The sequence below is a fragment of the Marmota flaviventris genome, chromosome 17, assembly GCF_047511675.1.
Source record: "Marmota flaviventris isolate mMarFla1 chromosome 17, mMarFla1.hap1, whole genome shotgun sequence".
NCBI lineage: Eukaryota > Metazoa > Chordata > Mammalia > Rodentia > Sciuridae > Marmota > Marmota flaviventris.
Window position 1 is genome coordinate 62,709,627 of NC_092514.1, and position 15,733 is coordinate 62,725,359.

At 36.4% G+C, this 15,733-nt stretch overlaps 1 protein-coding gene across 4 annotated transcripts in view; it reads left to right on the plus strand.

Moving 5' to 3' along the window:
• Window positions 1-15,733, plus strand: part of Tlk2 (tousled like kinase 2) — a 115,880-nt gene that overhangs the window by 37,808 nt on the left and 62,339 nt on the right. For 3 of the 4 annotated variants that reach the window (XM_071603778.1, XM_071603779.1, XM_071603780.1), the window contains exons 3-6: window positions 3,331-3,402; window positions 4,712-4,781; window positions 5,753-5,796; window positions 6,501-6,596. In XM_071603778.1, the coding sequence (XP_071459879.1) occupies window positions 3,331-3,402; window positions 4,712-4,781; window positions 5,753-5,796; window positions 6,501-6,596 (282 nt within the window). The remainder of the gene's footprint in view (window positions 1-3,330; window positions 3,403-4,711; window positions 4,782-5,752; window positions 5,797-6,500; window positions 6,597-15,733) is intronic. The other variant, XM_071603781.1, reaches the window with a different exon arrangement.

A 15,733-nucleotide genomic window follows, 5' to 3' on the forward strand; every position in this document is an offset into this window, starting at 1 on the left:
CTTGCCTTTGTGTTGGTTTTTGTTTGTTTGGTTGGGTTTTTTTGTTATTGTAGTTATAGATGGACAGCATGCCTTTAATTTGTTTATTTTTTAAATGGTGCTGATGATTGAACCCAGAGCCTCACACGTGACAGGCAAATGCTGTGCCATTGAGCTACATCCCCAGCTCTCTTGCCTTAGTTTTTAAGAGATAGGTTTCTTGGTTGGCATTTTTTTTCTTTGAGTATTTTTAGTATTTTATTCCACTGTCTTCTGAACTACATTGTTTTTGCTTAGAAGTCAGGTGTTATTCTTAACTGGGTTGCTGTATGTTATGTTGTTTTTCTGTTTTCAAGAGTTTCTCCTTGTCTTTGCCTTTGAGCATTTTTTCTGTGATCCATCTATTTACAGATCTCTATGTGTTCATATTACTTGATGTTTGTTGAGGTTCCTATTTGTGTAGGTTGTTCTTTTTCTTTTTCTTTTTTTAGGGTGTGTGTGGGGGGGGCAGGGCAGGTAGAGGATTGAATTCAGGGGCACTCAACCACTGAGCCACACCTCCAACTCTGTTTTGTATTTTATTTAGAGACAGGGTCTCACTGCCTTGCTTAATGCCTCGCCTTTGATGAGGCTGGCTTTGAACTCTTGATCCTTTTGTCTCAGCCAGGCATTTGCCACTGCACCTGATTATTATTTTTCAATAAATTTTTGAAGAGTTCCTTTCTCACCCCTCTTTGACAGTTTTACATATTTTTCTGATGCTCAGTTTATTTTTCTCCATTCTAGCCCCCCACCTTTGTATTTGGTCCTGGGGAATTGAAATAATAATAAGTACATGACCTAATGTCCTACCATAGGGCTACACCACTGGCCCTTCTATTGGTTCAGTTCTACTATTGAGCCTCTCGTGATTCCCCCCCCCCCCCTTAATTTCAGTTATTTTTCTTTAAACTCGGGAATTCCCGTTCAGTTATTTTTTTATAACATCTGTTCACTCGTACCTTCCTTTATTTCTTTGTTTTGTGGTGCTGGGGATTGACCCAGGGCCTTGTGCATAGAGGGCAGGCACTCTACCAACTGAGCTATGTCCCCAGCCCTTTCTTTATTTCTTTAATGATGGTTTCCTTTGTCTGATTTTTTTTTTTTTTTTTTTTGGTGGGGTGTGTATGGATCATTTTTTTGTTGCTTTATGATTTCTTTTGTTGTTAAACTTTGTTTTAGATAATGTATTGTAGCAACTCTTTTTTTCTCTCTCTCTCTTTTTTTTTTTTTGGTAGCAACTCTTGGTACAGATTACTTTCCTACCCCCTGAGTTGTTACTGTGGTTTTGCTGGAGGAGCCGGGAGTGACTAGAGGGTTATTTAGTAGACTAGAGGGTCTGCTAATACTTCTCCATCCTTATCCCCTAGTATTAAGCCTCTGATGTTCCTCAGGGAGGCATGCCTTTCTGTAGGCCCATAGTCATCATCATCCTGCAATGACCAAAGTACTGGTATGGTTCTCTTCTTTACTTGTCCAGACAGTACCCTCCTTATTAACATTTGTTGATTAGTGTTCCATTGTTTTCAACAATGTCCTGGCCATAAATTCCCCCCTAATTGAATGCAATCAAAGTATGGCTCTGAATTTCAGAGGTCTTCTTAGTTGTTTTCTCTGTCCCCAGCAGAACTCCTCCCAGCTGTCTTATACCCTGGTTCTTTGTAACAAACTATTCAGCCTACAGTCTAGATTTTTATTACATCCATGAATCTTCTTGTAGTTGTCTTTTATCACAACCTCTGCTGTTCCTTTTGTGTGTGTGTGTGTGTGTGTGTGTGTGTGTGGTGCTGGGGCTTGAACCAAGGACCTTACAGTAAACATGTAATGTCCTATCACTGAGCTACATACACACCTTCAGTTCTTCTTCCACTATTCTTTTCTCTTTTTTTTTTTGGTATGGGGTCTTGCTTTGTTGCCCAAGCTGGCCTTGTACTTGGGTTTCTTCTTATAGCTGGGATTACAGGGTGTGTTCTTGAGAATACCCTTAGAAATTAAACTTGTCCATGCTTTATTGCAAATGAAGTCAAGTCCTTTGTATACTGTGTGTTCCTGCTTCATCCCTTAGGCTCAATTTATCTGAACCAAGCTTCTGGATGTATGGATGGGGATAATCATAAGCTTTTCTGTGATTGATATCTCAGCCCTAGGAGCTGAGTACCAGGGGTGGGGTGGCTGGATGGCATTAGAGTCCTGAGGTCCTTTCGATTTCCTTTTGTTATGGAACCACTGTCTCCTGAGCTGAGTGAAAGGGCTCTTGGTTACCCAATATTCTCTGCAGTATCTATAGTAGAGCCTCTGCCCTTCAAGTAGGGGTTGAGCAGAAGGGAGTCCTCTGCCTTTGATGGTACTTGTTTGGAACAGTATCAGCAAGAGGGGTCTCAGATTGATAAACCCTGAAGTCTTTAGGCTGTGTTTTTGGCTGCAATAGTCTGGAGCCAAATTGAGATTTAGGCAGTAGAGTTGATTCAGATACCACAGACTTTTATTTTTCCGAATGATTTTTCACAGCACTATTAAAATATTTTCCTTTCTTCTTCCTCCTCTTTTTTGTCCTCCCTTCTTTCTTCCTTCTTTTTTCTTCCCTCCTTCCCTCTCTCCTTCATTTTTTTGTGGTACTGGGGTCAAACCCAGGAGTGGTGTACCACTGAACTACATCCCCAACCCTTTTATTTTACTTTGAGACAGAGTCTTCCTGAAATTGCTGAGATTGACCTCAAACTCAGGATCCTCCTGCCTCAGCCTTTATAGTAGCTGGGATTATCGATGTGTGCCACAACACTTGTTAAATACTTATCTTTTTATAATTTTCATGAGTTTCACTGAGGAGCAGTCCAGTGGAGCTCATGCTGTTTTATGCAAGTTGGTCTCCTATAACTTTGGTTTTTTAGTTTGCATTCATGCCTCTGTAAGGGATGTCTTAGAAAAACTTCATTTGTTATGGTCTCTGACCACCCCTCAAAGAATTCTTAGCATAATATTTAATGTTGCAACTTTCAGATACTATCTTGTGAGACAAGAGGCTGGGGGAATTGATTTCCCATGATTATTTTTCTTAATGAATAACTTCAGAACATGTACTCTATATGAGTACAGAGTTTGTAAAGCAAATGAAAATAGTAGAACTGAGGAATTTAACATAGAAGGCTCAGTATTATAGCTGAGTTCTTTTCAAATTTTTCTGGAGGTGTTACAGTCAACTCTTGGCTTTTGTCACTTGTCTTGGACATCAAAATCAGTAGGCTTCTTCCTTAGTTTTGCTATCATCTTAAATTAAAATTTCTTTTGATTCTTTTAAACATTTTTTCTTTCCAGGGGCCACTCAATAGTGAGTCTTCCAACCAGAGCTTATGCAGCGTGGGGTCCTTGAGTGATAAAGAAGTAGAGGTAAGAATCTATTCAGTGCAAGAATTTTTGTATTCTTACATTTTTAGTCTGGGTTAAAAGATAGCACTATGTAACTCCAGTGGCTCTGTGGTAGTGTGTGTGAATGGCTCCCCTTTGGGTTGATTGCTATTTGCAACTATGATGTTACCGTGAAGGAGGGTTTTTGTTGTTGTTGTTGTTTGTTTGTTTTTAATACCTTTATATTTATTTTTTATGTGGTGCTGAGGCTCCAGTCCAGTGCCTCTCACACATGCTAGGCAAGCGCTCTACCACTGAGCCACAACCCCAACCCTACCCTGATGGGTTTTTATTACTGTAATCAAGTACGTGCCTTGTTTTGTTTTTTGTTTGTTTTATTATGATTACCATCAATAAAGGGCAGAAATTTGCAGTTGTGGCTTATGTAGCCTAACCTGGATATTAACACTTGCCAGCAATTCAACAGAGTAAGTTGGTCACTGGCTGACTTTAGTAGTAGAATTTTCTAATTATCCTTGCAGTACTGCGGATAGAATCCAGGGGTGCTCTACCACTGAGTTCCATCCCTAGCCTATTTTATTTTATTGTACCAGGTTTTGAACCAAGGGGTACCTGATCATTGAGCCATATCCCTAGGCCTTTTTACTTTTTATTTTGAGTCAGGGTCTGTCTCACTAAATTGCTTAGGGCCTTGCTGAATGGCTGAGGCTGGCTTTGAATTTATAGTACTCCTACCTCAACTTCTGCAGTCCCTGGGATTACAGGCTTTTGCCACCAGGCCCAGCTATTTTTTTTTTTTTTTTTAATTTGAGGCAGGATCTCACGAAGTTGCCAAGGTTGGCCTTGAACTTGTGATCTTCTTTCCTCAGCCCCAGAAGTTGCTGGCTTTATATGTATGTGCTACCACATCAGGCTAGTAATTGAATTTGAAGGGATTTTAAAGTTAGGCGCATAACCTAGTCTCATGGATATAAATGTAAGTCAAAGCCAGCAAGGACCTACTTTGTACCATGATAAAACTTTCAATAAATTGTAGTCAGTTTATCGATTATGCAGATCTTTTTACAGAATATCTTATTTAAGCTTTTTAGCTACTCTTATCTACAGGTGAATAAATTAAAGATCTGACATTTTAAGCATTTTGCCAAAAGTTGCTTAGAGGATTTGGATCTATACCCTGTACTTTTTCTTTTCCTCTGTTCTAAGGATAGGATGCTGTTTGAGGATTGTCTGTGACAGTTCTATTTCTATTATATGTGTGATATTCTCATTTTTTCTAATGTGAAAAATTTACCAAAATGCTAATTTTGACTTATATGGTATTTAACAGACTCCTGAAAAAAAGCAGAATGACCAGCGAAATCGGAAAAGAAAAGCTGAACCATATGAAACTAGCCAAGGTAGTAATACTTTCACACCAATGAAAATTCTGAATTCTTATGTACTTAAGAATTTTACAGTAAATAATTAGTTTATATCCAAGGATTCCAATCAAAGAAGGTTTGTGTATCTTAAGGGAATATCAGGCTGTTTATTATATGCTTGTCATTTGATATACACCTGACAAAACCTTCAGTTCTTTGGGGATTCTTGTTTGCTCTGTTGTACTTTAACGATCTTCTCACTGCAGGATTTTCTTCAGACCTAACATGCATTGTGTGGAGAGGAGGTGACATTATAGTTTTAACTATTTCTTACATTAAATCAATGATTTGTTAATAGAGGTAGCCATAAGTGATTTCATTTTATTGCTATTCTTCCATGCCAATTACTTAGTTTAGTTGCACGTTGGAGACTGGAATAAATTTATAAACGTGATAGTTTAGTGCCATATATTTTATATAATTAAAGAAAGAGTAGATAGTTTGGCTATTTCCCCCCTCTCTTTCTAAGGAGTGACAGTCTCTTCTTGCATTATTCTTAGCTTTATAAATATAGATAATTCATTGTAACTCTAAGAAGGAAAATTCTTCCAACATAACAATATTATGTAGTTCTGTGTGAAATAGAATCAACTCTGTAGTTGTGATAAGTTTGTTTGAACCTCTGTTTTCTTAAATTGGGATGCGGATTAAAGATGAAGTTTTGTTTTATTTCCCAATTATGGCACATTTTGTTAGTATTTATAAAAGGAAGATTATTGCATCTTAATGGAAAACAAGCTGTGAAAAATTCTTTCCTGCACTCCTTGTTCAGTTACTTATTGTATGGAGTGAACAGTCTGTTCTTAGAGTACAGGTATTTTGGTTCATTTGATAAAATAAAGTTGATGGTAGCAGTGTTTGCGGTTACTGAATACATAATGCATTTTGGTGAATGATGGTTTACATATGCATTGGAAAAACTGTACTTACTTTGGTTTCATTTTCAGGGAAAGGCACTCCTAGGGGACATAAAATTAGTGATTACTTTGAGGTAAGTTTACTTTTTTGGGAAAAAAATTCTGCAGTGATTTTTATGAAAACCAAAGTCCTTGTGTTCATTTACAGCATTAGAAAGCAATTATTTTGCCTTTGCTATGATTTCCCCACCCTCTTTCTCCCCGTCTTCATCAACCTAATGCTGCCCCATTTCTCAATAAGAGGAAATTGATGCTGACTTCGTAAATTTAAGGTTTTTTTAAAAATTATTATGTGTCTTATCTGTGATGATATAAGAATTCACATATAAGGTGATTTTTCTTTCCTTCTGACCAGACTAGGTTTTGTGTGTTTCAAAGATTAAGGTGGAATGACTTGGACTCTTCTTTTGTCCTCTTCCCTTAGTCCAGTGGAACATGGCCCATCCTTAGTGGTATTAAAGACTAACACCCACTGCACCACTGTTTTTCTGCTTTGTGTATTTTGAGATAAGAAGGGAATACATTCTTCTCTCATGTCTTTTCAAAACCACATACACTTTCAGCTTTCTAGTCATTTCTGTAGGAGCTCTTTCTTAAAAAATCTAGTTGAAAAGATAGTGGAGTTTGGCTTATGTGGCATTTTCTCTCTAGAATAAGATGTATTGACTTAAGGGGGCCATGTATAATTAACACCTGTTTGTGTTTTAATCTTTTACTCTCCTATCTGAAGCATAGTACTGTTTTGAATTATTCATATCCATTTTTCCCTGTTGGCCAGTTTGCTGGGGGAAGCGGGCCAGGAACCAGCCCTGGCAGAAGTGTTCCACCAGTTGCACGATCCTCACCGCAACATTCCTTATCCAATCCCTTACCGGTAAGCATTCACCTGGAGAAATTTGACACCTGTTATAGGAGACCAGAAGCCCAGGAACACTCAGCAGTTTTTTTTTTTTCCATTAATTACCCATGGGGAATTAGGCATCAGGGAGAGAACTTCATGCTGTTGCCTATGAATCAGACTTAGATTCATGTCAGTACCAGTAAATTAACTTTGTTCAAGAGCTGGTCCTATTCTCTCAGTATAATAAATTGCCTCTAAACCTGTATAGCTCATTTATCTGTCAAGGAAGTGATTCCAGTCCAAACATGAGCTTTTTATCCTTGCTATACTCACATGTTCTAATTTTTTCTTTTAAAGTTTGTTTCAGGTCCTAGTATTTGAATTACCTCCAGGGCTCACTCAGTGGTAGAAAAGCTAATGCCATACAGATTTGAGATAGGTTTTTGCCCAGACTTTAAGTGAGATCCCAAGGTCTTAAAAACATTGTACATCATTAAGTGATTTTCAGTTTCGGGCAGTTAATGCCCCTTAGGGAATATTTGTCAATATCTGGTGTCATTTTGATTGTCTACTGGGCAGAGACTGATAAACATCCTGTGAAGTTAGGACAGCCGCTGTTACTATTGATACAAATGTCAGTAGTGGTGAGGTTGATATTCCTGAACTAGCCAGAGTAGGATTCTGTGTTAATTTGCTCCAGTGTCTTTGAATAATTTGTTGATACTAATCAAGACCTCTGTACTCAAGAGCACTCTGTCCATAATGCTGTAGGTGTTGCCTTAGGTGGGATCTTTGGGATTGGGGTTGCTGAAATTGTAAGTTTTCATCCTAGATCTGCTTGTTTAGGAAGGTTGTTTTTCTTTTCCTTAATAGAGTTGGATAATACTGCTCTTTTCTTAAGTGATTTAGATTTTTATATTTTTAAAGCATTTTAAAATGCACTTCCTTCCCTTCTACTAGCTCATTAAAACATGGCATCAGGATGATTGTAATTGTTAACATACTTATGAAAACATAAGTTAAAATGACAACTTAGGATTTTTTTGTTAGGATTTTTTTTCATCCTTACCATATTTTTTAAATGTTAGAAATGTTTGATATGTAGAGCTATTTGGATAGGTTCTTAGATAACTCTTGAGGAGGCTGGTGTCTCTTTTTCCTTAGGTTTTAAACCAATTAAAGTTTAAAAATATTAAATGAGATTGCAGATTATATTTGGGAGATATGTTTTGTTGCATTTCTGAATGTTGTCCATTACTTTTTTCTTCCTGAAATTCTTTTTTGATTTTTATATTGTGACCATCCATCATATGCCACTTAAGTTTGTACCTAAAGACAAAAGAGATGTATTTAATGATCTGTAGGCTTTTTCTGCTAGCTTTATGAATATGACTGGACTTCATCATATGCAAATCTAAGCATATATAAGATATTGAAATAGGAACCAAACCTTAATTTCCTTTCTCCATTGCACGGAGAAGCTCTTTATCATCCCACTTATATTCTGTCCTTCATTATTATAGTCAATGATTTGTGTATACTACTTAATTCCTTTACTCTTTCTTCATCATATTTGCCTGGAAAAAAACCAGCCATAATTAAATCTAATTCTCTACCTTTACCTTGCCTGCCTTTAATTAAGCAGGTCACTGTGGCTGAAGAAAAACAACACTCACTCAAGTTGATTGATCTCACTTTATGTTCATGACCACTAACCTCAGGTGTGCCTCTAGTTGCCTGCTAGTCCTGCTGTATTTCTAGTTAGTTCCCTTTCCTCAATGAAAATTTTGTCCTGCAAACCTCCAAACTTTAAACTGATGCTCTTGCTTTTTTATTTTACTGAGAAAATAGAAACAATCAGGAAAAGAACTTTCATGTGCTCCTACTTCACATCTGACATACTATTTGAATCAACACCGGGCAGAGGCCAAGGATGTTAGTAAACATTCTATTAAGACAACCTCCCTACAGCAAGAATTACCTGATCCAAAATGTCAATAGTGCCAAGGTTGATAATACCTGAGCTAGATATTGTAGTAAGGTATCTCTTGCACCAGTATTTATATATGACTTGGGATGAATGAACTTGCGCATCCTTCACATGGGTTCTGATAATTATGTATCCAACTCCCCATTTGACATTTACAAGTATGTATCTAACACACAACTTGAACTTCTACATGTCTAAAATGGAACCCTTCATACCAAAACAACAAACTGCTCTTCCTATAATCTAACCTATCCTGGTAAATGGGCAGTGTTTTTCATCCAGTTATTCAGATTATAACTCGTTCCCTAAATATAATCCACCAGAAAACCCTGTTTTTCCTTTAAAACATATTAGATTCCAACACTTTTCTGATCTTTTGGATCTCTGCCTTAGTGTCCAGCATAGTCTCCCTATTTTTTCCCCTTGTCTCACATGTGCCTGAGTGATTGTTAAGAAAAGTCTCAGGGGCTGGGGTTGTAGCTCAGGGGTAGAGCACTTGCCTAGCGTGTGTGAGGCCCTGGGTTTGATTCTTAGCACCACATATAAATAAATAAAAATAAAGGTCCATTTACAACTGAAATAAATTTAAAAAGGAGAGAGCATTTAAGGATCACTCTGCCATTCCTCTGTTTAGAACTGTTCATTTGCTTCTGACACTGTGGCTTAACAGCCCCTGTGTGATCATCCCCCTGTCACCCATGCAGTGACAGCCACACTGGCCTCCTCCAACACTGTGAAGTGCTTTTTTGCTTCATGATCTTTGTCTTGTGCCGCAGTCCGGCTGCAGCAAAATAACTGGGGGGGTGACGAATAACTTGTGTACGTTGATACAGCAGGAGTAGGAGCCGTTTATTGCAGGACAGGAGCAGTATTTATACATTCCACACAGCTTATCTAATTAACATAAACTAGATACATCAGTCAACCAATAAGGAATCTCCACACTTAATGGCTTGTTTTTGTTACTTCTCAAACCACTCCCTCTGGCATTTTGCCAGGCACCATCCAGACTTGTTTATGAACTCTAACATTCCCCTGGCAAAATGCCAGGTGTTATTTTGACTTGTTTGCAGACTCTAACAGTCTTGTTATTCACTCATCTTTTCCCTATACCAACAATCACTTCAACGTTTTGTTGCTCAAAAACGACGTTAGAGAGGAGGGGTGGTGCACTCCTTTAGTCCTAGCAACTTGGGAGGTTAAAGCAGGACGATCACCAAGTTCAGATCCAGCCTCAGAAACTTAGCAAGGCCTGCCTCAAAAATTTTTAAAAAGGGGAAAACAAAAAGACCTTAGCAGAATGGTCTTCGCTGTCCAGCTTCTCCAAAATTGCAGTTCTTTAATTTTGTCACTCTGTTTCTAGTCCTTGAATCTTGTTTTTTAGTTTAATTCTTAATTTCTTCCCCCCTATACCCAAATGCATACACACACATAAATTTTGATATATACTTAACATTTTTTAATGATTCACGTTTTATACTTATAGAAGAGTACACATACCCAGTGTTAAGTCTGTAGTTCAGTGAGTTTTCACAAACTGTACCAGCATAAAAAACAAAACTATTACCAACTCTGTAGAAGTCCACTGTGTTCCCTTCAATTTTTTAACCCCCTCTCTGTCACCAGATATCACTGCTGTCTAGCATAACTTTTTTACCCCCTGTTTTTATACTTTTTGTAAACTTTTATGTCTGGCTTCTTTTTACTTGTGTGAGATTTATTCATATTGTGTTTATTGGAGATCATTGCCATTGATTAGTGGTATTTTTTAAAATAACGTTTTATTTAATAATTTATTTCAGTTTTTAACTCTATAATTTGTTTTTAATCTTCTCTGACTAGAATGATAATTTCATGAGAGTAGGGTCTTTTTTTTTTTTTTTTTTTGCTGTTTTTTCTTTCCTCCTCATTTTGCTTTAGCAGTACAGAAGGGTGCTCTACCACTGAACTATATCCCCTGCTCTTTTTATTTTTTATATTGAGACAGAGTCTTGCTAAATCGCCTAATCTGGCTTCAAACTTGTGATCCTCTTGTCTCTGCCACCTGAGTTGCTGGGATTACAGATACATGCCACTGCATATGGCTCTACACCTTTCATTCTTATACTTTTGACTTTTTGCTAATATGTTTTCTGGCAAATATCATACTGTTCTTTTTTTTTTTCTTTATACAACCTAAAATTTTTCTTTTAACTTTTATTCTATTTACATTTAATAAACATCATTATACTGGGTTTATTAAATATGTTGCCTTTTAGTGTGTTTTCTGCTTGTCTTGCCTCTTTTATCTTCTTTTTTCTTTCATGTTTTATTTTCATTTAGATAGATTTTTTTGTTGTCATTGTGTAATCATTTCATGTTTTCTTCTTCTAATAGCAGCTAGGTCCTCTTTGGTGTTTCTCTCAGAAATTCCAACATGCATATTAAATATGCCAATATTACCTTCTTCCCAAGTGTCAAATGCTGATCTTGGAGCACTAACTTATTTACCCTTCTACTGACTTAGTTGGGGGCAGGGGATGTTTTTTATTTTGTATTTTAAAAAGTCATAAGTCAAGCATGGTGGTACACACCTGTAATCCCAATGGCTTGGGAAACTGAAGTAAGAGGATCACAAGTTCAGAGCCAGCATTAGCAACTTGGCAGACCCTGTCTCAAATAGATAGATAGATAGATAGATAGATAGATAGATAGATAGATAGATAGAAAGAATAAAAAGCCTAGAAATATAGCTCAGTGGTAGAGTGCCTCTGGGTTCAATCCTGAGGACCACCAAAAAACCAAAAATACAAATAATAAAACATCTCATAAAACATTATTGTTTTATGCTCTCCCTATTCATTTAGATTTATCTGTATATTTACTTTTTGGAGGAGAGGGGATATTTTCTTATTGCATCTTATACCTTCTATTTGAAGTCACTTTCTTTTTTGCCTGAAGTATTCCTTTAATATATGTCTGCTAGGATTTAACTCTAGGTTTTTGTTTGTTGAAATAACTTTATTTTTCCCTGATTTTTGGAAGGTTTTTTTTTCTTTTGCTTGTGATTTGTTGGGCTTTTAGAATCTGTAGGTTGTTGTGTTTTACCATTTCCAGATATAATTAGCCATTATCTCTTCATAAATCATTTCTGCCCCATTCCTTTTTTCCTCCTCTCAGCAAACCATATGTCAGACCATCTATTTTATCACCACGCCTCATGCCTCTTAACTTCATTTTTTTATATTCTTTTTGTCTCTATTTGGATACTTTTGCCTTTCAGCACCAAAATTATCTGGGTTTTCACTCTAATTTGCTGTTAACCCCATTTGTTTCTTAATTTTTGTTGTTGCTTTTTTTTTTCCCCCAATATTTTGTAGTTGTAGACAGATTGAACCCAGTACCTCACATGTGTGAGGCAAGCCCTCTGCCACTGAGCTACAGCCCTAGCCCCTTGTTGCTTTTTTTAAAAAATAACTTTATTTTGTTTATTTATTTATTTTTTTAATGTGATGCTGAGGATTGAACGCAGTGCTCACATGTGTGAGGCAAGCACTCCACCACTGAGCCACAACCCCAGCCTTTGTTGTAGCTTTTTAAGAAATAGTCCCCACAGATAGCTTTAAGCTATCTATCTATCTATTTATTTATTTTGGTGCTGAGGATTGAATTCAGTGCTCCATGCATGCTAAGCAAGTACTCTACCATTGACCTGTATTTATTTATATCTATCCCAGCAGCTGAGGAAGCTGAGATGGGAGGATTGCGAGTTCAAAGCCAACCTCAGCAAAAGCGAGGTGTTAAGCAACTCAGTGAGACCCTGTTTCTAAATAAAATACAAAATAGGGCTGAGGATGGGCTCATTGGGCAAGTGTCCCTGAGTTCAATCCCCATTAACCATCCCCCACCCCTAAAAAATTATACCTGTATTTATTTATATTTGTAGTACTGGGGATTGCAGCTAGAAGTATACCACTGTGCTACATCCCTATCCCTTTTAATTTTTTAAAAATTTGAGGGCTGGAGCTGTAGCTCAGTTGGTATGACCTCAGTTGATTGAACCCACAAGGCCCTGGGTTCAATCCCCAACACCACAAAAAAAAAAAAAAGAGAGACACATCTTCCTGAGATGCCAATGCTGACCTTGAATTTGTGATCCTTCTGCTGGAGTTAAGTTGCTGGGATTACAGGCATGCACCACCATGCCCTGTGTCACCCTCTTTATTTTTTCTAAAGCTTGTACAGGTGGCTATTTTATAATCTCTGTCAGATAATTCTGGTATGTAAATTATTTATGAATCCATTCCTGCTATTTCTTGCTTTGCTTAGTTATTGCTTATGACTTTGTTTCTTTTGTGTTTTGTTTTCTAGCAGTGTGCTCCTCATTGTTCTTGAAAAATTATTTGTGCGGTTTCTTCAAAGTCTAGGATGAGTGTGGGTTCACAGGGAGAATTTTTATTGGCATCTTTCTAGTGCTTAGAGATTTTTACCTCTCTAATACTACTTTACTGAGTTTATGGCTTGTATTTTGTTTGATTGGTTTATTTTCTTTTTTGTCTCAACCATTAAGAAATATTGATTTGTATTATCTTAGCATTTTTCAGGGGAACTCCGGACCCCTGCACTGTCAAGGCAACTTCTTGCCCACCTCCAGGGTGGGAGAAATTTTCCTCTGGTTTACCCTTTTACTGAGAGTGCAGTCCAGCTGTATTGGAGACCCACCCAGCTTGAACTGGAAAGGGTTTCTTGTTGATAGACCTGTCTGCTGGGCACCACAGTGCCCTAGACATGGAAATTCAATATTTGCAGGTGCCTTTAGGGCCACATATGACTTTGGTGATTTTTTACTTGTCTTCTGTTCCTAATTTTCCTTAGATTTGTTTCCCTGGCAGATTCCTTATATTTTGTCAAATCTTAAGTGCTTTTAATGTCCTTTCAAAATATTTTATCCTCTCTTTATAGTTGCTTTCGAAAAGAAAATTGGTTTAGACATCTTAGCCTGCCTATATTTACAGAAAATTTTTAACATTTTTTAGACTTTAGCAGACATTCATTGAATATATGGCAGAATGATTTATTTTAGTATCATGGCTTCAGAGATATATACATTTACCTAAGTAGTGAGCGTACACTGTGATAAATGGGTATCATAAGTATTCTGGAACCTGAATTTAGGCTGTTACTTTTGGTATAGTAGAAACATTAATCTTGAAGAGGACTTTATTTGTAGATTGAAAAACTAAACTCCTTTGTCAGAATCATGTGATTGGCTTGTTTTACTTTTATTGCCTACAGTGAAAATGTTAAATAGCTTTTCCTGATGAAGTATAGGTAGACTATAAAAATTTGGCAATTCTTATTTCAAAGTGGTATAATAGAAGGCACCTTCCAAAAGAACGGTTTCTAAAGAAGAGTCCAGTGAGGCAAAGTGTTTCTAGACCTTTGCTGGTTGTGTACATGTATGTTTACATTATAATTTTCCTCATTTTCATTGTGTTATTTTATTTAACCAATATCCTGTAAACATCTGTGTATTCTATAAATAGCGTTGTAAAGAATGTCTTTGTACATACTTTATGCATCTTTTTTTCTTCAGGTAAATTTCTTTGATTGCAATTCCCAAGTATGTTATTTTAAAAAGTCACCATGTAAATTGCTAGAAGGTTATTGCAGTTTAAGATTACCAATTTCTGCATACACTAATACTGATTTTGTCATTATAATGTCTGCCAATGACAAAAATACCTTATTTTAACTGCATTTCTTCACTAGTGATATTAAATACGTTTCCATATGTGGAATGGCTTTTTCTATTTTTCTTTTAATTCTTGTTTAGGTCCTTTTCCTGTTTCTCTATTGGAATATTTTTTTTTCTTAATGATGAATAGAAGCATGTTATTAAGATTGATAAGCTCAGGGTGGAGGATGGGAAAGGTAGTGGAGCACAACAGACACTAGTATGGCAATTTGTAAATCAATGGATGTGTAACTGATGTGATTCTGCAATCTGTGTATGGGGTGAAGGTGGGAGTTCATAACCCACTTGAATCAAAGTGTGGAATATGATATGTCAAGAAATTTGTAATGTTTTGAACAACCCACAATAAAAAATTAAAAAAAAAAAAAAGATTGATAAGCTCAGTGGTAGATCATTTCCCTAGCATGTCAAGGTCCTGGGCTTGATCCCCAGTACGGCGTGAGGAGAGGGGGTTGTTGCTAATTCATCATTTATATCATAAATATTTTTTTGCCTATTTGTAATCTTGTCTTATAAATTTATGTTGATACTTAACATTTAGGAGTATAGAAATTTGAAGAAATCAAATTTGTCAATGTTTTTCATTTATGACTTTATGGGTTTTGTGTTATTCATAGGTATTCCTATATGTTTTATATTTTTCATGTCATATTTTAAATGTCCTTTACCAGTAAAAAGGTATAAAAGTACTTTTTTTTTAATGTTTTCTTATGAATTTTACATATAAGGTAGGAATCTACTTTACCCTTTTTTCTTAATACTTTACAAATATCCCATCATCTTTTTAATAAATACCCAATAATGTGAAATGTACTCTAGTCACAAATAACATATCCATATTATATGAATCTGTTTCTGAATTCTCTTTTCTGTGCCACTGGTCAGTCTGTCTGTTCTTATACTTAATGTAACTTTATAGTATGTTTTGATATCTAGTCAAGTGTCCCTGGTATTCTTTATCAAAAATTATGTGGCTAATTTTCACCATTTTTTCAAGTGAATCTCAAAATTAATTTGTTAAATTCCACCAGAACAAACATGAAAAGTGAACTTATATGACCACTATTCTACCATAACTCTTCCTCTTTGAAAGGCCCAAAACAAAATAAATAAACCTTGTAAATAGTGGTTTTTGGTGAAATTTGCTATCTAGACAATTTGAATTCCAGAACATGAAATCACCATTTAATTTACATAATCTTTTATATTCATCTGTAAAGCTATGTAGTCTTCTTCACATGTATTCTTCATATTTCTTCCTCCTCCTCCCCTCACCCCAGGATTGAGTATTGAACCTTATAATGCTCTACCACTGAACTACATCCCCATCCCTTTTTTATTTTTCATTTTGAGACAGGGTCTTGCTACATTGCCCAGGCTGGCCTCAACCTCTTGAGTCGCTGGGATTACAGGCATGTGATATTGTGTGCGCTTGGCTGTCCT